Source organism: Hemicordylus capensis, chromosome 12 (genome assembly GCF_027244095.1).
Source record: "Hemicordylus capensis ecotype Gifberg chromosome 12, rHemCap1.1.pri, whole genome shotgun sequence".
Lineage (NCBI taxonomy): Eukaryota > Metazoa > Chordata > Lepidosauria > Squamata > Cordylidae > Hemicordylus > Hemicordylus capensis.
The window spans coordinates 3592474-3616295 of record NC_069668.1 but is presented as its reverse complement, the minus strand read 5'-3'; the positions used below and the strand labels follow the sequence as shown (position 1 = coordinate 3616295).

Below are 23822 nucleotides of genomic sequence, written 5' to 3'. Positions count from 1 at the left end.
CTCGCGCGAGGGAAAGCATTAGTGCGCACGCGCGGCAGCCCGCCCAGCGAGACCATAGATATAGTCGATCTAGAGTGGCCCGGAAGTATGAACCAGATACACGAAGACTAGAGTTACATCCATCGGCATGTTTGGGACGGGCCGGAATCCTATTGAGCCAATCAGAATATAGCTGTCGCCGGAACCCGCGGAGATAGACAGCCGTCCTGGCCAATGGGAGTTGCCAAGCGTCATATGGCGCGGCGAGTGGTGGTCCTGCTCCGACATGCAGCTGGGAAGTCCGGAGAGTGACGAGTAGCATGGCAGCTTGCGGGAGAAGACCCGAGCATCGCGGGGCCCCTGAGCTGGTGAGGCGGCGATCGAAGGAAAGATGTTTAGGCGGAAAGCGGATGGGGAGGATCCTTGGGTGGGAATAGGACTCGGCGGCCTAGGGTGAAGCTTCCATGCACAGGGGAAGTCTTCCTTTGGACGCCCTTTGGATTATGGGATTGGTAGTCCGCAGCATCCGGGAGCACCGGTTGCTGCCTTAGAGGGACCCTCACTCTGAGCCTGCATGTCTTTTGTAAGGGGGCTAGTCCATCTCACAAAGAGGAGGGAGCCATCAGCGCCGAATAGAGCCTCCATGTCCAGAGGCAGAGTACCTTTGAGGACTGGGTCGGCGCAGAGGGCTGCTGCCTTCATGCCCAGTTTGTGGGCCTGCTGGAGGCAGGACGCTCCCTGCAAACTCACCCCCTGCCCCCATTTCTGTTTTTCTCCCCAGTTCTACGATGAAGTTGAAGCCCGGAAGTACACCCATAAGTAAGACGGCTGGAGGCTGCCATGACTCCGCTCATTTCTTTGCTTTGACTGATGTTTCAATGCGCCGCGTGATGTTGTTTTTCTTCAATCGTGTATTGTCTGTCTGGAGCCACTTTGTTGTGCTTCCATTTAAAGGATAAAGCAACCCACACCAAACTCGCTGTAGGCAGAAGCCCACCACGCTGCCCCAAGATTTCCAGTTTAACACAGACAGCTGCTGTGCGTGGTGTGCCCCACTGTGGCACAGGCAAGAGGGCTTGTGGCGGATCGGGCAGGAAAAGCTGCTTTGCAGAATGGCACACTTTCACACATAGCATTTATCTGGCTTCTGTATTAAGAGTACGGACAGGGAAGTTTCTTCCCAAAGGGTGGGAACACCTTCCTTCCCCGAAAGCAGGATCACCCTCTCCTAAGGATGGAGACATCCTGCTTACCTCAACGCGGCACGATTCCAGCCCTCCAGCTGTTTTTGGACTACAACTCCCATTGACCCCAGCCACTGTGGCCAATTATTGGGGATGATGGGCATTGTAGTGCAGCAGCTGCAGGAGGGCTGACGTTGTGCCGTCCTGCCTTAAAGGATACGAGAGGGGGAAATCGAGATGGCTCTGCTTTAAAAAGGGGGGCACTTGGGCAGTTACAAAAATGCTGTGTATTGAGGAGGAGATAATCTTGATTGTAGGCACCATCTACACCAGACCTGCTCAATTTAGGCCCCCCCCCGCTGCTTTTGGACTACAACTCCCATAATCCCCAGTTGCCAGGGATTATGGGAGTTGTTGCAGGCGCTAGGGCAAGGGTCTGCTTACAAGCTGTTCTCTATCGAAAGTATTTCAGCCTCGCTTGTCCAACGTGGAACCTGAGCGCCTACTGCTAGAGAGGCGAAATAGGCCCACAGCTCATTTGGTAATGGCGTTAGTGTTCCCTGTAACACTGCAATGGCTCTGGGCCGGGAATGCTGGGAGTTGTAGTCAGCAACATGAGGGAATCCCTGTTACTGGGAACCAGCATTCCTTCTAACAGGGATTCCCAGATGTTGTGGACTACAACTCCCAGAATCCCCAGCTGCCATGGCTTGTGCTTAGGGATTCTGGGAGTTGTAGTCCACATCTGGGGAACCCTGTGCGAGGGGACAGGGCAGGGAACACTGAATGGCATCCGAGGCTAAAATGAGGCATACCTGCCTGAGGTTTACCTGTAATATCTGGGGACGGTGCTCCCCTGATCGGGGGCCTGTTCACCATCTGCCTGGTGTTGCTTCTGTCTTGCAGCTCTCGGATGATTGAGATCCAGTCGCAGATGACGGAGCGGGCGGTGGAGCTGTTGGGCCTCCCCGAGGATCGCCTCTCTTTCTTACTGGATGTTGGGTGAGTTTGCCCCACTCTTTGCTTCCTTCAAAGCAACTGGTCCAGCTAGGGTGCTCAGCACCACCTGAGGGGACTTGCTGTCTACACCACTGCTTTCTGTTGATTATAACTCCCATAATCCCTAGCTAAAGGCCATTAGAGCTGGGGATGCTGGGAGTTGTAGTCAACAACATCTGGAAAATCCATTAGAGGGAACAGTGGCCTATACCCCTAGAGATGGAAAATGGGTGTTGGGTGCAGGCATATTTCATGAGTTAACCACGGATACATGCATGCAGGTTGTATGGGAGGCGAGCTGGTCCAGTGGTAGCAAGCATGACTTGTCCCCTTTGCTAAACAGGGTCTGCCCTGGTTTGCATTTGGATGGGAGACTCCATGTGTGAGTACCGTAAGAGATTCCCCTTCGGGGATGAGGAATCTGCTCTGGGAAGAGCATCTGCATGCAGAAGGTTCTGGGTTCTCTCCCTAGCAGCATCTCCAAGATAGGGCTGCCTGTATCCTTGGAGAAGCTGCTGCCAGGCTGTGTAGACAATACTGAGCTCTGACTCAGTAGAAAGCAGCTACCTAAGCTCTGAATCCTCTGCTTCTCTGGAGGCTGATTGGGAAGGAATATTCAGTGGCATTTGTGGTTTCCCATCAGTTGTGGCTCTGGTCTGAGTGGAGACTACGTCTCTGAGGAGGGACACTTCTGGGTCGGCATGGACATCAGCTCTGCGATGTTGGGTGAGTAGATTCTCATTCCTTCCCTCGCTCCCAGCTTCCTGCTTTAAGGGACGGAAGCTTTTCACACAGCACATAATTAACCTAGGGAATTCTCTGCCACACGTGGTGACAGCCAGCTGGGTGGTTTTACATAGGAAGCTGCCATATACTGAGTCAGACCTTTGGTCCATCTAGCTCAGCGTTGTCTGCCCAAACTGGCAGCAGCTTCTCCAAGGTTGCCGGCAGGAGTTTCTCTCAGCCCTATTTTGGAGATGCTGCCAGGGAGGGAACTTGGAACCTTTTGCTCTTCCCAGAGCGGCCCCATTATCCCCTGAGGGGAATCTCTCCCAGTGCTCACACTTCTAGTCTCCCATTCAAATGTAACCAGGGCAGACCCTGCTTAGCTAAGGGGACAAGTCATGCTGGCTACCCACAAGACCGACTCTCCTCCTTTAAAAGGGCTTAGACAAATTCATGGACGACAGTTTTATCAGTGGCTACTAGTCTGAAGGCTATAGACCACCTCCAGCCTCAGAGGCAGGATGCCTCTGAGGACCAGTTGCAGAGGAGTAACAGCAGGACAGAGGGCCTGCCCCTTTCAGATCCTGCCTGTGGTCTTCCCAGCGGCATCTGGTGGGCCACTGTGTGAACCAGGATGCTGGACTAGATGGGCCTGTCTTGGGTCTGATCCAGCAGGGCTGTTCTTATGGACTGGTCAGACCAGATGAGAAGGACTAGCAAGTTTTTAACGTTATCTGTTCTGAACAGATGTGGCTGTGGAGAGAGAAGTTGAGGGAGACCTAATGCTGGCCGATATGGGCCAGGGGATTCCGTTCAGGCCTGGAACATTTGACGGCTGTATCAGGTGGGAACACTTTCGGGATTAAGCTCCCAGAAGCAGCAATTGGTGGGACTGTAAGGAAGATGATTGGGCATTTTCCTGCAATTTTTCACTTGTTCCTTTTGCAGCATTTCCGCCGTGCAGTGGCTTTGCAACGCTGATAAGAAGACACACAGCCCTCCAAAGCGGCTCTACCGGTTCTTCTCAACTCTCTATACTGCTTTGGTAAGTTATATTACGGTCATCTCGTCCTCTTGCCTCCCACTTCTTCCAAACTAGGGCTGCACAACTTCAGCCCTTCAGCTGTTTTTTGGACTACAGCTCCCATCATCCACAGCCACACTGGCCAATAGTCAAGCAAGATGGGAGTTGTAGGCCAACATCTGCAGGAGGGCAGGGGAAAAAAGGGTGGGTGGGGGTGCCGCCTCCTGCAGAGTCTGACCATTGCTCTAGCTTTCTCAGTATTGCCAACTCTGACTGGCAGCAGTTCTCCAGGGTTTTCAGAAAAAAAGGGCTCTAGCTGGAGATGCCCTCAAAATCTGGGACCTTCAGAGCACTGAGATATGGGCCCTTTCCCGGGATGTAGAGAAGGGAGCCGCAGTTGGGGGTGACAGGAGAAAAGAGGGGCCCCACACAGACTGGGAGGATAGCCTCTTTTCTCCTCCCCCAGGGATTCCCAGATGTTGTTGACTACAACTCCCAGAATCCCCAAGCAAACACCATGGCAGCTGGGGATTCTGGGAGTGGTAGTCCACAACCCCTGGGACTCCTTGTTTTAGGGAACACTGTCAGAGACCGTATCTGGTAGGCCTTCAGCCCCTCCCTGCATTGTTCCCAGCAAGCCAAATTCATAAATTCTGGCCCTCGGTACCCCCCTCAAGGGACAGATGCTCATCATGATTTTAGGCAACATCTACCCTGCTAAAAGTGGGGAAAGAGGTGATTGCATTGCACTTTCTGCACGTCATCCCTCCTTTATGCCTGCCCCCAAACGATTAGGGTAAAACTGCAGTCGTTTCTTCATGGAGGAAAGGGTTAGGGGGACAGCGAAGAAATGGTTGGACTCATGGAGTCATCTTGGGGGACTCGCCTGCTAGATGTCCTGTCCATCCCTCTGACATCAAGAAGGTTTTATAGCACTTGTGTTTTTAAAAGCTGTTAAAACCATAAACTTAGTACAGGGCGAGCGAACCCAGGCCCCCTAGCGGTTGTTGAACTACAACTCCCATCTTCCCCCATCACAGGATGATGGGGGTTGTAGTCCAACCACAGCCGGAGATCCAGGTTTACCCACCCCTGCACGAGTGACAACGAGAGAGCTCCTCTGGTTCGGTGCCTCTCTCCTCTAGTGACAATGGCGGATGTTTATAGACTGCATTTCAACCCAAGCCCCCAAAGCGGTTTACATAGGTATAAATAAATAAATCTATACAATGGCTGCCTGTCCCACAAAGGGCTCACAGTCTAAAAAAGAAACAGGAGGTTGACACCAGCAACAGCCACTGGAGGGATGCTGTGCTGGGGATGGATAGGGCCAGTCGCTCACCCCTGGCTCAATAAAGAGAGTCATCACTTTAAAAAGGTGCCCCTTTGCTCAGTTAGCAGGGGATGGGCGAGACTGCAGGCAGCTGCACACATGTGGTCCCGATCCTCAGCCTGTCATTACAAGACACCGTAACGGGCTTCTTCTCTCCTAGGCCAATGGGGCCCGCGCTGTCCTGCAGCTGTACCCGGAAAATGCTCCGCAGGTGGGTCTTGGGGAGGAGGGCGTGACAAAGCAAAAGGTAGGCGGAGCTGCAGAGGGAGGGGCTGCCTGTTTTGAGGGTCCTGGGGCTGCTCTCTGTTCCTTGCTAACCCCTCACCCCACAAAAAAATCCTGCAGCACCCAACATAGGAGACGTTCTCTGCAGCTGCCATTTCTCTGCAAGGATTATCTTCACGGGCACCCAGTTAGGCCATCCCAGAGTGCTTTGCTTCTCTGCTTTGTGAGGGCAGGGGGCCTTTGTCAGCAAAGAGGGACTGAGGCACCACCCTGGGAAGGGGCGAAGCAAGCCCACGGTTTGTCTGAACAAACAGTTCGGGGAAGGTGAGGTCCGGGGGAGACTAGATTCCGGTTCGCTTCTGGAGCATAGAAACATAGGAAGCTGCCATATACTGAGTCAGACCCTTGGTCCAGCTCGCTCAGTACCGTCAGCACTGCCTGGCAGCAGCAGCTCCCCAAGAGGCATATGCATTTTCTTTCCCTCTCTCTCTCTCCTCAACAGCTGGAACTCATCACCACCCAAGCCATGAAAGCGGGCTTCACTGGTGGCATGGTGGTGGACTACCCCAACAGTGCCAAAGCCAAGAAGTGAGGACCGAGCAGCTGTAGAGGACCGAGAACCTCCTTCCGTGAGGCTTCATCCTGACTTTCCTGGTCCGAGTCACTCGGAAGGGCATTTCGCTTCCCTGGCGGCTTCTGACTGATGAGGAGGCAGCAGTGGTTCCAGATGGAGCCCTCACTCCATGGCAGAATAGGAATACAACAAATAGTTATAGACCATTTTTCAACCCAAAGTTCCCAGAGCAGTTTACATAGATATATACAAACAAACAAAGATGGCTCCCAGTCCCCAAAGGGGCTCGCAGCCTAAACAAAGAATCATAAGACAGGCCACAGCCACTGAAGGGATGCTGTGTGGGGGACGGAGAGGGCCAGTTGCTCTCCCCTTGCTAAACAAAAGAGAACCGCCCCTTTAAAAAGGTGCCCCTTTACTCATTTAGCAGGGGGCTAGCGTCCTCCCTTACTCACTTCTCTCTCTCTCTCTCCTCCAGGTTCTTCCTCTGTCTCTTCGTTGGCGCAACCAATGCATTCCCAAAGGTACCCGAATCGGTGGGAGTACAGGATGGGAGAGCAGGGCTGTTGGCAGGGAGGGCTGTGTCAGGCACACTTCTGGGTCCGGGCGTGCCATGGGAAGGACCATCCTATCTCGGCAGCTCAGACCTCTCCCCACTGTTGTTCGCCAATGAAAGTGTTTCCGTTTTTCAGGGCCTTGGAGCACAGTCCAGCAGCGAAAAGGCCGTGCAGGCGAAGTTCACCAATGAAAGGTACCAAGTGCCGAATCCAGGGGTGGGCAGGACATTTGCTGGGTCCCCTCAGTTCACACGCGGGAGGTTGTCCGCAAAGCCTGACGGGCAACTGGCCCAATAGCTGGATTTCACACAGCTGCCACTAGGGTGATGCATATTTATATACCACTTTTCAACAAACGTTTTCAAACAGTTTACACTGTTGAACAGAAACACAAATAAATAAGGTGGTTCCCCGTCGCCAGAGGGCTCACAGTCTAAAAAGCAACAGAAAGTAGACACCAGCAACAGCCACTGGAGGGGTGCTGTGCTGGGGATGGAGAGGGCCAGCTGCTCTCCTCCTGCTAAATTTAAGAGAATTGCCACTTTGAAGAGTGCCTCTTTGCTCAGTTATTTATTTTATTTATTTTATACCCCCCCAAAACTCACGTCTCTGGGCGGTTAGCGGGGGTAACTGAGCAACATTACAACGGTTCAGCTAAGTTCGTATCCAGATCAGTTACCAATTTTTACATTTATATCCCGCTCTTCTTACAAGGAGCCCAGAGCGGTGGGTTCTTTCAGGATCTCGGCTTGAGGAGGGGCTTGTGGTGCCTGTGGGCTGTCGTCTTCCCCCACCCCCAGCGGCCAAGGGCAACAGCCACCCTTCTGCGGCTTATGGGGGAGACGGACAGAAATTGCCAGAGGATTGTCGTCCTGGTCACCAGGAGGATTTGGTGGCCATGTTTTCCTGCCTCTCACAATCTGCTAGATGATAGATCATCCACCAGGGCATTGGCATGAGCCGCAGAATGAAAGATGGGCAGAAACCATTTTTCCCCACATTGTATATGGCAGCCTTGATTGATTAAGTGCCGTCAAGTCAGTGTCGACTCTTAGCAACCACAGAGATAGATTCTCTCCAGGCTGATCTGTCTTCCACTTGGCCTTTTAGGCTTCTCTCAGTGGTGCCTTCATGGCTGTCGTCATCGAGTCCATCCCCCTGGCTGCTGATCGTCCTGTCCTTCCACTTTCCCCATTATGGACTTCTCAAGGGAGCTGGGTTTTTGCATCAGTATGATAGTCTGAGCCTGGTCATTCCTACATGCCCATCAAGTCAGACCCTCGGTCCATCTGGCTCAGCATTGTCTGCACAGACTGGCAGCGGATTTCCAAGGTTTCAGGCAGGAGTTGGTTTGTTTTTACAGCTCTGCCTGGGATTGAACCCGGGACCTTCTGTGGGCAGATCAGGGGCTCTGCTGCTGAGCGAGGGCCCCATCCCCTAGGAAGCTGCTGCCTCCCGAGTCAGACCGTTGGTGAATCTAGCTCAGTCTTATGGACACTGACTGGCAGCGGCTTCTCCAAGGTTTCAGGCAGGAGTCTCTCCCAGCCCTCGGGATTGAAATTGGGGCCTTCTGCATCTAAGCAGATGCTTTTCCATTTAGCTGCAGCTCCATCCCCTGAGGGGAATATTGTGCAGTGCTCACATGTCGTCTCCCATCCAGTTGCAAACCAGGGCAGACCATGCTTAGCAAAGGGGACAAATTCATGCTCACTGCCACATCTCCTCCCTGTATATCGGGGATGTCTCTATATCCTCCCCTTCCCTGAGTTAGCATCTGAGGCTTCAGAGCGGACTCCCCACATCACCGTGGTCCTCGCAGCAGCCTTAGGCGCCAGGCCCTGGCACGGCCCCACTACTGCACGTGGCAGGCTTGAGTGGGCAGCCAAGAGAGCTGCCCCCGCCACCTTCATTCCCCACCCAAGTTGGGGGTGGGTGGGTTGCTCTTCGAATGGACTCCAATCTGGATTTATCTTCTTGTCTCCCGGAAGGACGCGGTTCAGGAATGCCAAAGGGAAGTCGGTGAAGAAGAGCCGGGATTGGGTGATGGAGAAGAAAGAACGGTGGCGACAGCAGGGGAAGTAAGTAAGGTCTCTGCCCCAAGGCCTCTGCTGCAGCAGGCTCAATGGATGGTGGGGGCAAGAAGCCTTTGCAGTCAGTAAAAATTGCAGAAACATGGCCCCTCCTCATGAGGGCCTGCAAACAGCCCTGCTGGATCAGGCCCAAGAAGGCCTATCTAGTCCAGCATCTTGTTTCCCACAGTGACCCATCAGATGCCTCTGGAGAGCCCACAGGCAAGAGGTGAGGGCCTGCCCGTCCTGCTGTGGCTTCCCTGTAACTGGGACTCGGAGGCATCTTGCCGCTTGAGTCCGGAGGTCGCCCACAGCCACCAGACTAGTAGCCATGGATAGCCCCGTCCTCCGTGAATTTGACTTAAGCCTCTTTTAAGGACATCCAAGCTGCGTTGCTGTCACCACATCCAGTGGCAGAGAACCCCACAGATCAATTCTGCACGGTGCGGAAACTTACTTCCTCTTGTCGATCCCAAGTTTCCTGGCCATCCATTTCATGAGTGGACCGCTGGTTCTCGTGTTGCGAGAGAGAGCGCGAACTCGTGCTCATTGCCACAAGACCAGCTCTCCTCCCCTGATCTAGGGGATCTCTCTCTCTATCCCTCCCCTGGGCACTTTCTGGCTCCCCCCCGCCCCCATTTTCTTCCCTTCTCTCTCTCAAACTTCTCTCTTACCTTCAGGAACGTGCGGGCAGACACCCAGTACACAGGCCGGAAGCGGCGGCCTCACTTCTGACGCTCTGCACCGTTACCCGGCCTGCTCCCATTTGACGGATCGGCTTCGCATTGGGCAGCGTGTCCTCTCGGTGGCGGGGAGATGCCGAAGGAGAACTGGCACATGGACGTCTGCTTCCTTCCAGGCGCGCGGCCACCCTCAGCTGCTCTGGCCTCCTTTAAGCAGTCCTCACTTGGGGATGTATTCCCGGTGCGCTGCACGATCACCGCAAGGCTGTGTTTCAAAGCCATTTTCTAGCCATGGAGCAGAGCGTTGCCGAGTCGGACTCCGGGAAGGCGGGGTGGGTGGGAGACGCCACTTCTCTCCTGGGGGACAGTGAAAGGGTCTCCTGTCCCCAGACACTTTGGAATAAAGGGTATATGTGGGAAGCAGGACGACGGGCTGTCTGTTGTCTCTGTTGCGCGTTCAAGCGCTATTTCCCTCTTCCCTCTAAATGCAAAAGGAATCCGGACCCTTTAGTGCAGGAGCCAGGCCCATACATCAGGGCCGTTGGCAACATCTTGGGAGACGAATGCTCGTTGTGATTTTCGACAACGCCTGCCTCTCTCAAGATGGAAAAGAGGTGAGAGCATGCTAGCACTTGCAGATTTCGATGTGTGGAGAGGAAACCCCCCCCCCCGCTTGCTTTATCTCTACCCTCAAACCATTAGGGTCAAATTGCAGGCATTTTTGCACACAGGATACGGTTAGGGTAACTAGGGACAATTGGTTGCCCTCTGTCCATGGAGTAATCTTGGGAGGACACTCCTGCCCATTTCTATTCTTCCGACACAAATACAATTGGATAGTAGTTTTTGTGTTTTTAAACAGTTTTGAAAGCCCATTGCTAGTTTGGCTGCTGCAGGCCCAGTATTCACGGCAAGAACAGCCCAAGAACATCCTGGAAGCGGGAAACCTTGCCACGCGATCGCCTCCTTGCCATCTCCAGGGGTGGAGACCTTGTCACAAACCACCAGGAACCTTTGTCCCTGGCAGATGGTACCAATGGCCCTAACTGGCTCACAGAATCTCTTCCAGTTACCCACAATTTTCTCAGCTCTAAAGCAACTACTGGAGGTAAGGAAGTAAAAGGGAACATCTAAGCCGCCCAGCGTTTTAAAAACCAAAACTGACCCACAGGACAGTCTGTGTATTTCTTAGGTCCAATAACTTCTATGCTTCAGGGAATAAGAGACCCTTAGAAAGAGCACCTTAACAGGAGAAAGCTACCCCTGCTAACTGAGCATAGAGACACCTTTTAAAGTGGTGATTCTCATATTTAGCAGGGGGAGAGCAACCGGCCCTATCCAACCCCAGCACAGCATCCCTCCAGTGGCTGTTGCTGGTATCTGCCTTATGTTTCTTTTTAGATTGTGAGTCCTTTGGGGACAGGAGTCCGTCTTATGTATGTATTATTTATTTTCCTATGTAAACCGCTTTGAGAACTTTGGTATATTTGATAAATATTCGTCGTTGTAGTAGAAAGAGTAGGATATACATGTAAACATAACCAAACCTGAGATTAATGTTCCCTAAGAGGGATTCCTAGACGTCGTTGACTACAACTCCCAGAATCCCCAAGCCAAAGCCATTGCAGCTGGGCATTCTGGGAGTTGCAGTCAACAACATCGGGGAATCCCTCTTAGAAGGAACACTGCCTGAGCTCATTTGTGCAAGGAAGAGGGTCAGATTAAGTGCAAAATTCTAGTTCACCGTAGCATGCACCTCTCTCCCCACCTCCCGATGCAGTTCAGTAAGGAGTCACAAATGACATTTCACAGATATAAATACTTTTAATCGACATGAAATTACACCCATAAAAAGGAAGCTGTTCTTCCACCTGAAGTTCTGGAGAAGGGTGGGGGACACGAGGTTGAAGGAAGCAAGGAGGGAGACGGACAGACCACTGAAAGGCGGGAACAGTTTGAAATCCACCGAGACGGGGAGCAAGGCGGGTCGGAGGGCCATGGGAGGCGACAAGGGCACTTGGTTCACGCGGCACAGCAACGGTAGGACTCCAGGTGAAGCCTCCAAAAAATAAAAAGACCCGTCAAGGACATTTGGTCAGACGCCCCCCCTGCAAGGAGGTGGAATACTGCCGCAGGAGGCGTGGCAGCAGAACTTTTGAGTCCTCGAGGAAGGTCCGGAGAGCACAACAGCTTCCCGACACACAAACACACACCACCGACGGCTCAGTTTCAACATGCAAGAAGAGACAGATCACTGGAGGGAGTGGGCCCGGGGGGTTAGTGGCTGCTGCAGCACCGCCGTTATCTCAATGCTCCCTCCCCTGTGTTGGTCGTATCGGAATGTGGCAGTGTTAGGGGAGTTCGCTGGGGCGGAAGGAAGGCTGGCCCCCAAAGCTCCAGAGGGCGAGGGAGAGAAACGGAGCTCCAAGAACACGTTTAGACCGGCTCCCATCTACCTTATTAGGCGAGGTTATTTTTATCAACTGGTTCCTGCAGTGCTGGCCACTGCGGGATTGGAGGAAGATCACTTGCCTACCCACAGGGAATAGACAGTAAGCTCACTCTCACAACCAAAAAGCTGAGGAGGAGGAGGAGGCATGGCTGGCCAGCCAGGCTCCAAGCCCCACGTGAGCTCCCAAGAACCGGCAGTGGGTCGGCAAAAATCGAGGCAGGTGGGCAGGGGAAGTGATCGCTGCGATTTTGGTCAGGTGGAGCGGGGCGGACTTCTCCGCCGCCCTTGATACGGTGCTGGCTATACAATTGCTGCTAGTACACAATCACTTCCCTGGCGCACGAGGCTCCGAGCCTGGCTGGACACTCCTCTTACACAGCTGTCAGTCCCGAGAATGGGCCCAGTGCCTCTGCTCCAGGCACTTCAAGCAGAGCGCCAGTCCTCTTCACTTCTGGAAGCTCAAAGGCTGTGGCGCTAAACTCCAGTAGCTCTGAAGAGGGAGAGGCGGTCTCCACGCTGCAGCAGCCTTGCCTTGCCTTCCTTCCCTCTCGGAGCAGGATCTCTCCCGCCCTGCTCTCCGAGGATCAGGGCAATCCTCCTCGATCCTCGATCACCCTCTCTCGAAAGCAGCTTCTGGCTCAGCCAAGATGACAGCTGTCGCCGTTATTGGGCAGATTAAGACCCAGTCACAGCCGCCCTGCACGCAATGCCTCCAGGATTGCCAGATTTTGAGCACGGGGGGGGGGGGGCATTGCAAAGGTAACGGAATCGGGCACACTACCGCTTTTTCAGTTACTGTAGCCATGTGCAATTTCCCAAGTTGATATCCTGCATACCCACTGGCAAAAGGACTTTTCCTACTGTAAGGCCATATCTTAACCCTTAAATATTGTACTTAGTGTCTGAAATGTGCAAGATATGTCGGTAAGGGAATCAGAATTTTTGGACACCGTTTCCCATTCTGTTACCAACTCATTTTGCACATTTTTGGCACTATATGATATTTAAGAGTTTTGTAAAACAAAACACACACACACCCTTTTAGTAGGAGAAATTCTCTTGCCAGTGGGTCTATAGAATATCAACCTGAAAATTGGCTTATGGCTACAGTCATGGGGAAAGTGGCAAAGGGGCCTGATTCTGTTACCTTTGGAATTGCCCCAGGGTAGGACTTTTGCAGGGGGAAAGCGGGGAGAAGCAAGCCAGACCTGGACAGCGTGTGCCCCTGACTCAAAGCCTTTTCTACTTTTTAAGAGACTGCTGGTGTTGTGAAGCTGCCGGTAGCAACAGGCTAGAAGTAGGCACAGTGCCACTGCCCATGTGCAAAGAGGAGGTAGCTGGTGGATGGACCGGCCTACTTCTAGGGAGCCGAGTTCAAGATGAAGCCGCTGGGCCAGGGGAGGCGGTTGCAGTTCTGGGGCGTTTGGCACTTGGCTGTGTTGCATATATCACCGTCCCGGGCAGCCCGTGGGCATCATCCTTAACTCACTGTGGAAGCCGTCAGCAAAATCCTCCCTCGTCACGCGACACAGCTATGGGCAGCTTCTCTACTTCTAAAACAACACATAAATTAATAATAATGGTAATAATGGTAATAATGAGAGCAACAGCAGCCCCAGGCTCCACCCCCTAGGACCCTGCCCTAGAGTGGCGGGGAATCCCAGTACAACGCTGCCCTTCTGCTTGGTGCGAACCCACTTCTAAGCCCCCTTTCTGCCCCCGCAAGCAGGCACAACGAAGATGGGGAAAGCACAACCATAATCCGTGTTCCATGAAACGGGTTCCCAGGTGGGGTTGAATACAACTCCCATCATCCACAGCCAAAGACCACTGTGGGAGATGATGGGTGTTGTAGTCAACACCGCCTGGGAATCACTGGGAAAGCTGGCCAGAACCTGGACTAAGAGGTTTTGAAGAGAAAAGGCGGCAGGCAAAGGAAGCGGTTGCTTGTGAGAGGCGAGGGTATCGTTACTCAGTTTCGAACCCAGGGCCGAGGCACAGAAGTCGGAGAGCGGGTTGTTTCTCCATGCAGGGTAAAGACGGGGGAAGACTCGAGGGCCATGCATAGTTACAGCTGCAAATATACAAATTGCATACTTGGTTCTGGTCCGCGCGTTTAGGGCAGAACCTGGGGAAAAAGGAGTCGCCACGCCACAGAGGAGAGGGACGGCTTCGGCTTCGCCCCGGGGCCCGTGCAGTGTATGCAATGGCGAGCGGTGTTTGCCACCACGTAAACAAGAAGGAGAAGCCGCTACACCCCTTGGGGCTGCTTGGACCAAGCAGAGGCTTGCAGAGACACCGTTTTGGCACCTGTATCCAGCTTCAGCCCTATTCGGACGTGACGTTGTACCTGCATACAGGCATCTGTACATGCGGTTGTGTGAATGACTGCAGAAGCGTCTTACTTCAAATGTACTAAACATAACGTGCAGATACATACAAGGCTGGTTCAAGTGAGCCTGCTGCTACCCTGGGGCCGTGGCATGAACATGCCCGCCCCTGCAACATGTCTAATTGCATGCTGGGGAGATAATCTGAATCGCCCCGACAAGGTTTTCTAGTGTAGAGGGGCAATTCAGATGACCCCCCCCGCAATTAATGGATGTTCTGAACTGGCCTATGTACAGATGCATGCACACGTGCAAACATAACATCTGAACTGTGCTTTCATTTGGGTGCACATGCAAACCCTTGAGGATTACCTAAAATCATAATGCCCGGGGACGACTTTGATGGACAGGAGTGACTACTGTCTTGCTGTGCTTAGCCATTTTCTATTTATTTATTTAAGAGAATGGAGACATTTGGATGGTTTTCATCTCAACAGGCACAAGGTCTTCCTATGGCCTGGTTCATGCAATCGTTTAGATCTGGTCCAAATGGGTTTAAATCTCGGTTTCATTTTGCCCTGGTTTCAGACCTGCCGTGGTTTGATATGGTGCTTTTTGGTTGAACTTACTGTACTATCTTTGCTTAGTTTTAAAATCTACAGTCAACTGTTATGTCCAACTGACTGATCAATAACATTCTATCCTATCCATTATTTTGTTCACCCAGGCCTTTTAAATTCCGATTTTCAGATCTGATTTGATTTCTAGCTAATTTTACAATGAGTTTTAAAAATGGCTTTCTTTTCTCCCTTTTTGTCTGTTATGATTTAATGTGCTATTTGATTTGATTTGATTTGATATTATTTATTTAACATATTTTTAAACCGCCCAAAACTTATGTCTCTGGGCGGTTTATAACAAGATAAAAACAAAGGTAAAACATTAGTTAAAAACAAAACAAAAAATTTTATTGTATGTTTTAATCCTGTGTCGTGAACCGCCCAGGGAACAATTTGTTATGGGGTGGATAATACATAAAGATAATTATTGTTGTTCAAGTCTAGGTTTAATGTGGGTTTCCAACATTAGTGTAATTACCTCAATCTATGTCAAGATGGAGATCTCCGATACATCTCGGGCCCTAAACCACCTTGGTGTGGGTTCATGCAGTCACAGTAACCCACATTAACCTTAGATTTGAAAGACTGTGTGGACCAGGCCAATAACAGTTGGACAGTAGAACAGTCTGCCTCATGAAATGGAGGGCTCTCTTCCTCTAGAGGTTTTCAAACAGAGGCTGAACACCCATCTGTCACGGATGTCGTAGGCGACGACTGCCCTGAGCAGAAGGTCGGAGAAGAAGACCTCCAAGCTTCCTTTCAACTCTGATTCTGGAGAGGACAAAACCAGAAAGGGCAGTCAGGCCAGAAATGTTCCCCAGACCAGAGCTGTTCAGGGGGAAAGATGGATCTGGGCCAGGAAGGCTGCACGCCTTTTCTGCCCGTCTTGCCAGTGCAGCAACCTGGCAGAACCGACTTCTCCATGAGGTGGCCCAGGAGGTCCCAGGAGTTGTCAAGACTGGAGGGAGAGAGAGGAAGACTAGCCCAGTTTGAGCAGGAAGACGCCGACCCGCGAGAAATGCCTTCCCCTCCCAGGGCTACGAGAGAAAGCTGGTGGTAGCCAGCATGACTTGTCCTCTTCGCTAAGCAGGGTCCGCCCCTCCCCTCTTTGGAGGACATTCCTGCCCATTCCCATTCCTCTGGCAACACTGAAAAAACTCGGTCGTTTTTGTGTTCCTAAAGAGATTTCAGACACTGCTGCAAATCTGGCTGCTGCAGGCCTGATGGCCGGGACAAGAAAAGCACAAGAGCACCCTGGGAGCCAGAAGCCTTGCCTTGTGGCCATCTCTAGGGCTGCAGACCTTGTCCAAAATCACGAGCATTCATGTACACACACACCTCCCTCCCTGATGGTACTAGGCACCCCAGTGGGCACATGCATGGTTAGGCTTTCCTCCATGGAGGGCATCAAGGAACAGGCCAACTCATTCTGCGTGGGCTCTGCAGCAAACTCTGGGGCAAAAAGGAGGGGGGGGGAAGAGGACCTTGCCTGGGTTGAAAGGAGGTGGGGTATGCAAGAGGGGAATCCCTGCCCAGCCAGAAGGGAAAGGTGCTTGAATTACAAGGAAATCCAAATGGGCAGGGGGTGGCAAAAAGGATGGGGGGGTGAGCTGTAAGGGGCGGCATCTCTGTGACGCGGTTGCCAATTTCTCATCAACTGGGGGGGGGGCACTTGCATTCCGCCCCCCACACACTGCACTGGACACGCAGCATTAACACAAACGATCATGCATTAGAAACGGAAGTGCTGGTCCGCAGGGGCCGCCCCCTTCCAACCCCACCCCACCCCCACTCCGCAGTGGCCACAGGCTTGGCCAGGCCCCTGCCGGCCTGGGCTAGCGTCTCTTCACCTCCATGCTCCCGCTGGATGAGAGTCCGTGCGGCCGCCCTAGCCGAAAATCCCGCCAACGGTGGAGGCGATGACGATGCCCAGGACCACGCAGCAGATGATGATCATGATCTTCTTCTGCGCAGGGAGGAAGAAACAGCGTCAGCGCCTCTGAGCATGCAAAGAACGCCGCTGGCTAACTCCACAGAGTGGCGGTAGAAAGCGGGGTCCTAGGTTTGAAGACTGCTGGCGCTGCTTAGGGCTGGCTTGTCGACAGACCTAGGTAGTTGCCTAGGGCGCCAGTTCTTGGGATGTGTGTGCATAAAACAGTGCCAGAAGACAGCACTGCCAATTATTCTCCCCCACCTTGTGTTGCACCCCTGAAGACCTGCATCGTGGTGGAAGAAGGGAAGATGCAATCCTGCCCCCCTGCTCCCCAATGGGTCCGCATACTCTGTAGATAGGACTTCAATCTCAGCACTGCACGCTTAAAAAAAAAAAAAAAGGATGGAGAGCTGCAAACTAACCAGAGCATAAGATGATGTTCTTATGGACAAATTCACAGAGGACAGGGCTATCTATGGCTACTATTCTGGTGGCTATAGGCCACCTCCAGCCTCCGAGGCAAGATTCCTCTGAATCCCAGTTGTAGGGGAGCAACAGCAGGAGGGAGGGCATGCCATCCTCACCTCTTGCCTGTGGGCTTCTCAGGGGCATCTGGTGGGCCACTGTGGGCAACAGGATGCTACACCAGATACGCCTGGAGCCTGATCCAGCAGGGCTGCTCTTCTGTTCTTATAGAGCATATAAAGAGGGCCTGCTTACCCGCCTGGCTTTGCTCTGGTACTTGACGGCTTTCTTGGTGTCTGAAACAGCTCTCTCCACGTAATCCACCGAGTGCTCCACATTGTATTCGATCCGGTCGATCATCTCGCCCTGCGCGCCGGGGGAGGCACAAACGGTTCGTTTAGACGGCATGGGCAAGGGCCAGTGGGTGCTCCCCGTTTCTCATCTGCTCGTGAGCGACTCCAATTGCACCACGAGGGTGTCGTACAGCCTGCATCCTGCTCCGTGGCGTACACTGCAGGACCTAACACCGAGGGAGAGAGAGAGAAAAAAAATTACGTGGATGAAATTCTCTTCTGCCGTGCCTTAGATGAGGGCTGAACATAGGAAGATGCCTTCCACTGTCAGACCATGAGTCCCTCTAGCCCAGGACTGTCTACACTGACTGGCAGCAGCAATTCCAGGGTTCCAGGCAGGTGTCTCTCCCAGCCCTACCTGGAGATGCTGCCAGGCATCAAACCTGGGACCTTCTGCATGCCAAACAGAGGCTCTCTCACTGAGCTTTGTGGCCTCATCCCCAAAAGGTGACATAAATGGGCCTCCCATCCAGGCACTGACTACAGCAAGACTTGCTTAGCTTCAGCTAGGAGGCTGTCTCGTGTGCCCTTAGGACCGTGCTCTGGGACTGAGCTGGGCGGAACCCCGTGGCCTAGTGGGGCGGCTTCCTCTACTCCTCCCCATAATTACTCGGAAAAGCCTGTGCATACATCCTTTATAGCCAACTTGGCTTTCCAGCTGTCGTTGAACTACAACTCCCATGCTCCCCAGCCACAACTGTGGAACCCCTGCTTCATTCCACTGCTTGGCCTCTTTAAGGCTCCCTGATTTTCCATTCAGTATCTTTTGCACTTCCTGGACCATGCCCATTCTACAAGTCTGACAAAACTGAGGCTCGGAGGGAAGGATTGGCCAGGGCCGCGGCCGAGGAGGAATTTGAACCCATGGCTCCTGAGCCCAGTGCATTATCCCTGGATTATATGTCAAGTTTCTACCGACTTCCCAAAGGCCTGGTTCTTGCATCAGGGGCTCTGTTCTTTCTCTTAGGTGCAAATCTCTGACTTCACAAGGCCTACTTCTTGCTTAATAGAGAGGGGCGATTCTGTTTATCCACGATGGGGGGATTTAGCTTTGCAGAGAAACACTGACAGAGAAAGCAGTAGAGAGACCCACTCGGTCAAAGCCACCAGACACTAGAAAGGCACAGAGAGCACCTAGAAAAGGAGAGGAATGCACCGCACTGGCAGGGCAGTAAACAGAGGGTCACACACACATGCAGGGAAAGCAACACCCCACTTCACACCTCCCTCCCGCCCGGCTAATAAAAACCACAGCAGGGATACTTGCAAGGTAGCACGTAAGGAAACCCAGGAAACATAGCAGTAAGAGAAGGCTGAACTTCTGGCCCTGTTTTCTGCGGCACAAGCAGAGCCCTCCTCAACAGGGACTAGGCAGCTGCATAGTCTTCGTTGGAGACACTTATCCTGGCCTGGACCTTCCACTAGGCAAGTGGGTTCCAGTTCGTGGAGAGCACAACAGTGCCAGAAGAAAGCACTGCCAGCTATGCATTTTCTCCCTCTTGAATTCCACCCAGAGGAACGTGCCCCCTGCTCCCCAAAGGGCCTGCACACTGTGCCCCCCAAAACACACGGTCTTCTTTGCTTGCAGGCACCTCACCCCCCACCACAGCTTGTCTCCTCAGCCACACTCCCTCTCTTGAAGACAAATCGCCTGCCTCAGCATTCATTTCCAAACAGGAACGGTCTCAGACTCAATTCTGAGACCACATTTGCAGCAGCATCTTTTCATCTGCAAAGTGGTAGGTTTTCTGCCCACATCATAGACTTAGGAACTCTCTCCCACTGGATCCTCAACCAGCATGGGCTAGTCACTCTCTAGTCATCCACACAGGCTGGTAACTTCTCCCCCCCCACACACACACATGCAAATGAGCAACCTGCAAGGCTCAAGTTAAAGCCGGAGCCCCACACCTCTCCGCAGGGGGAGGCCTCAGTGTTGTCTACCCAGACTGGCAGCAGCTTCTCCAAGGTTGCAGGCAGGCAGAAGTCTCTCTCAGCCTTATCTTGGAGATGCTGCCAGGGAGGGAACTGGGAACCTTCTGCTCTTCCCAGAGCAGCTCCATCCCCTGAGGGGGAGTTTCTTCCAGTGCTCACACTTCCAGTCTCCCATTCATATGCAACCAGGGTGGACCCTGCTTAGCTAAGGGGACAAGACATGTTTGCGACCCCCAGACCACCTCTCCTCCCCTGTTATGTGCACGCACAACACCCCCAAAATATCACTGCCCTCCTAAGTTTGGAAGGGTCAGCTGCCTTTGATGGTGCTTCAAAAGTGTGAATGACATGTTTCAATCAGATCCGCAGCAGGAGAGAGGAAAGAAGCATCACGCTAAAATCTCTGAAAAGCCGCACCCCACCCAGAAGCAGCCCATCCTGAGAACTGCACTGGTTCCAATCCGCACTCTGCACACAGATGTGAATCTCCAGAGCTGCTGTCTACTGAGTCAGACCCTTGGCCCATCTTGCTCAGTACTGTCTACCCAGACTGGCAGCAGGTCTCCAAGATTTCAGGCAGGAGTCTTTCCCAGCCCTACCTGGTGATGCTGCCGGGGTTAATCCTGGGACCTTCTGCATGCAAGCAAGATGCTTTTCTCCTGGGCGACAGCCCCACCTCATCAACCACTTTCCAGCCCCCCAATCAGAGATCCTTCTGCTGAAGGTACTGGCTACTTGCAGCTTCTTGCATGCAAAACACAGGTTCTACCACTGAACATTGCACCCTTCCGTTCCAACGGGACGAGAGCCCTGCATCTGTTCCCACCCAGCTGGGGACAGCCATCGGCCAGTACCGGGCTGCTATTCACCAGGTCCTCCACCTCGCCCAGAGCGTAGGCCTCCCACCGATATTACGGGGGCATGCAGGAAAAGAGGCACAGACAGCCATGCAGCACAGAACATGCAATGGTCCCAGCACAGGGAGAGGTGGGCATTACCTGCCGGTGCCCTTATCCAGGTGTGCATGGTAGCATTGGGGAGGTAGAAACAGGGGTCAGGAGGGGCTCCGGAAGAGGCAGAGCTGGGAGCCACCCACTTCTCCCCCACCCCCTCCACTGGGCGAGGGCCAAATCCTTGCAAGGAAGAACCAGCCCTGGCTAGCCTTTTCAAAATGGCGGCTCTCTCCTATTCAGCGGGGCGGGGGGGGGAGCAACTGTCCCTATTCAGCCCAGCTGAGCATTTTTTAGGCTGGAGGCCTTGGGGGCAGGGAGCCAGAAGCCCCCCTTGAGGCACCCCATTTGCAGCCTTCTCTTGCTCACTGGGCAAGGAATGGGCACCTTTTCAAAATGGCGATGCTCTCGTATTCAGCAGGGGGAGAGCAACTGTCCCTATTCAGCCCAGCCAAGCATCCAAGAGCTGTTGCTGGGGTCTTCCGTGTGTTTCTTTTTAGATTGAGAGCCTCTATGGGGCAGGGGGCCATTTTCTCGTTCCTTTAGTCAAACGACTGTGGAAACATGGGAGGGGGGCTTGAAAAGGAGAACAGACATGTAATCAATGAATAATAGATGAGTCCCCCAACATATCAAGCAAAGGTCAGCCTCATTAAAAGCCAAGGGGCTCCTTTTCAAAATGGCGGCCCTCATGTTTAGGTGACTGAGCCATGGGGCACCTTTTCAAAATGTCCACTCTCTCATATTTAGCAAGGGGGAGAACAACTGTCTCTATAAGTGGCTGTTGCTGGTGTTTCCTTCGTGCCTCATTTTAGATTGTGAACCCTTTGGGAACAGGGAGCTATTTTCTCATTCTTTTATTGAAACCGCATTGGGGATTTTGTGGGGGGCTTGAAAAGCAGAGTGGACATGTACTCAATACATTATGATTGGGTTCCCCCCTCAGGCAAAGGTCAGCCTTGCTAAGAGGCCTCTGAATGGCCTTTTTAAAATGGCAGCACTCTCACATTTAGCAAGGGGAGAACAACCGTCTCTATTCAACCCACCATAGTATCCCTCCCAGGAGCTGTTTTGGGGGCCTCCCTTGTGACTCGTTTTAGACTGGGAACCTCTTTGGGGCAGGGAGCCCTCTTCTACATACTTCTGCTATGGAAACCACTCTGGGAACTTTTCTGGCTGAGAAGTAGGGCGGACAGGTGTTCCATAAATAATAAATGAGAGGTCCCCTCAGGCAAAGGTCAGCCTCACTAAAGGCCAGGAGGCACCTTTTCAAAATGGCGATGTTCTCGTATTCAGCAGGGGGAGAGCAACTGTCTCTATTCAGCCCAGGGGCTGCTTTGGGGGTCTTGTTTGCATGTCTTTTTAGATTGGGAACCTCTTTGGGGCAGGGAGCCATCTTCTCCTTGCTTTTGCTATGGAACCTTTTGAGTGGCCCCCTTAGGCAAAAAGGTGGCCACTGCTCACTGGGCCAAGAATGGGTACCTTTTCAAATGGCGACACTCTCGTATTTAGCAAGGGGAGAACAATCAACCTTATTCAGCACAGCACAGCATCCTTCTATTGCTGGTGTCTTCTTGGGGTCTTCTTATAGATTGTGAGCCCCTTTGGGTCAGGGAGCCATATGATCTCCAGGCCCTCTGGCGACATACAGTTTTGGAACGGCCCCTGATCACTAGGCCAAGGGGTGCCTTTTCAAAATAGCGGCTCACTCATGTTTAGCAAGGGGAGAGCAACTGTCTCTATCCAACCCAGCAAAGTGTCCCATCTAGGGGCTGTGGCTGGGAAGCTGCTTAGGAGCCTCTTTGGGGACAGGGGACCATTTACTTGCTCCTTTTGCAAGTCAACCCGTTTGGAACACTGTTGTTGAGAAGCAATATTATTATTTATGAATATTTGTATCACCATCTCCTCTTCCTCCCAGGTAAAACAAAACAAGCGGAAGGACATCCTAGGACTCCACTCCCTGATCCCACTGTTTTGCATCGAGCTCCAGTTAGCAGACCTCAGGCTTCTAGTAAAAAAAACCCAAGTCGATCTCCCCAAGGATAAAATCTGCCCGCTCCTCCAGGAGGATGCTTTGCCCTCAGGGCCAAATACACAGAGGCATGGGGTTATTCAAAGACACCCTATTCATAGTCGTGGGGTGGACTCAGTCTGGTCTGGGACTCTGGGAAGGGGTGGTTTTGTTTTGTAACTCTTTCTCTCTGCCCCATTGACCATCCCCTCCTGCTCCCCCAGCACCTACCTGAGGCTGTTCGGAACTAGTATCCGCTTGGGTGGCAACAAGCAGCTTCAGAAATGGCAGTCCCCAGCAGGAGAAGAAGAGGGCTGCCTTAAGGCTGCATTGTCAGAGCACGCTCTTCACTGTGGCTTGGGTTCTCCAAGACAGAGAGTCAAATGTTTGCTCCAAGGGAGCCAGGGAGACATATCTGTCCACAGGAAGCTTGCCTGCTACTAGGTCAGACCCTTGGTCCATCTAGCTCAGTATACCCTCTACTCTGACCAGCAGCAGCTCTCCAGGGTTTCAGGCAGGATTCTTTCCCAGCCCTACCTGGAGATGCTGCCAGGGACTGCTTGGGATATTCCGCATGCTAAGCAGATGCTCTTCCACTGAGCGACAGCCCCATTGCCTAGGAAGTTGTCTTATACTGAGTCAGACCATCCATTGTCTGCACTGACTCTCCAGGGTATCAGGCAGGGGTCTTTCCCAGCCCTACCTGGAGATGCCAAAGACCAAACGTGGGGTCTTCTGCATGAAAGTTCCACTGAGCTATGGCCCTGTCCCTAATGATGGACGAGCCAGAATCCACCCTACAACAGTCTCCTGTCTTGGGCTGGGCCACATCTTCTCCCTCCCTCCCTGCCCCTCTAAGCAAGCAAATGACGCTTCCGTCCTCCCCTCGGCCCTCCTTCACCTGGCTTTCCACCAGCATGGCCATGTCCATGAACATGTCATGGAGCTCCCGGATGCTGTTTTCCAGTTTGATGATCTCGCTGTGCCGCGTCTCAATCTCGTTCAGTGCCTGCTTGGTGATGTTGGAGTCCATGATGATCTGGCAAAGGAAGACGGAAAGGAAGCCATCACCGAAGGTGGGCAGGACATCCAGGACGCAACGTCCGTGCGGGGCTGTGGCAGGCTGGGATTCCACAGGAGGAAGCATCGGGGCCTTAGGTTGTCCTCCTGGGAACCAAACAGGCACACAGCCGCCCAAAAATTTAGGAAGGGGGCACTAACTTAATTGATCCCCATCGGGCCGAAGTGCAAGCAACACTGCATTATTCTAAAATTATTTTTTAACAAAAAGTGGGCAGAGAAAAAGTAGGGGGAACAAGGCTTCTGTTGAAAAGCGGTTTACATAGAGAAACAAAAAATAAATAAAATGCATTAATTTAAAAATTGGAACTACTAGAACAGGACCCTGTAAAAATCC

The 23822-nt window shown here is 52.7% G+C and overlaps 2 protein-coding genes across 10 annotated transcripts in view; one reads left to right on the top strand and one right to left on the bottom strand.

Moving 5' to 3' along the window:
* Positions 1 to 3: 3 nt before the first annotated feature.
* BUD23 (BUD23 rRNA methyltransferase and ribosome maturation factor) lies at positions 4 to 10829 on the top strand. Of its 2 annotated transcripts, XM_053274831.1 has the most exons (12): positions 4 to 347; positions 761 to 798; positions 2070 to 2165; positions 2806 to 2888; positions 3636 to 3732; positions 3837 to 3933; positions 5406 to 5456; positions 5973 to 6058; positions 6523 to 6568; positions 6737 to 6795; positions 8590 to 8679; positions 9351 to 10829. In XM_053274831.1, exons 1-12 carry the CDS (start codon positions 300 to 302, stop codon positions 9403 to 9405), a joined length of 846 nt encoding a protein of 281 aa, XP_053130806.1. In that variant the 5' UTR covers positions 4 to 299; the 3' UTR covers positions 9406 to 10829. The 2 variants fall into 2 exon arrangements, with proteins under 2 accessions (XP_053130806.1, XP_053130807.1); XM_053274832.1 differs by lacking the exon at positions 5406 to 5456 and having other exon boundaries at positions 6 to 347.
* A 328-nt stretch (positions 10830 to 11157) lies between these two features.
* STX1A (syntaxin 1A) overlaps positions 11158 to 23822 on the bottom strand; it is a 100073-nt gene continuing 87408 nt past the window's right edge. For 5 of the 8 annotated variants that reach the window (XM_053274829.1, XM_053274828.1, XM_053274827.1 and 2 more), the window contains 4 exons: positions 23307 to 23444; positions 17409 to 17519; positions 16606 to 16721; positions 11158 to 15526 (listed from right to left, as the gene is read on the bottom strand). In XM_053274829.1, the coding sequence (XP_053130804.1) occupies positions 16644 to 16721; positions 17409 to 17519; positions 23307 to 23444 (327 nt within the window). In that variant the 3' untranslated portion in view covers positions 11158 to 15526; positions 16606 to 16643. The other 3 variants (XM_053274823.1, XM_053274824.1, XM_053274826.1) reach the window with 3 other exon arrangements.

Coding starts and splice junctions, on each gene's coding strand:
- BUD23 (XM_053274831.1), top strand. CDS start 300: ATGGCAGCTTGCGGGAGAAGACCCGAGCATCGCGGGGCCCCTGAGCTG. Junction 6,059..6,522: donor AACAGTGCCAAAGCCAAGAA/GTGAGGACCGAG, acceptor TCTCTCCTCCAG/GTTCTTCCTCTGTCTCTTCG. Junction 6,569..6,736: donor CAACCAATGCATTCCCAAAG/GTACCCGAATCG, acceptor TCCGTTTTTCAG/GGCCTTGGAGCACAGTCCAG.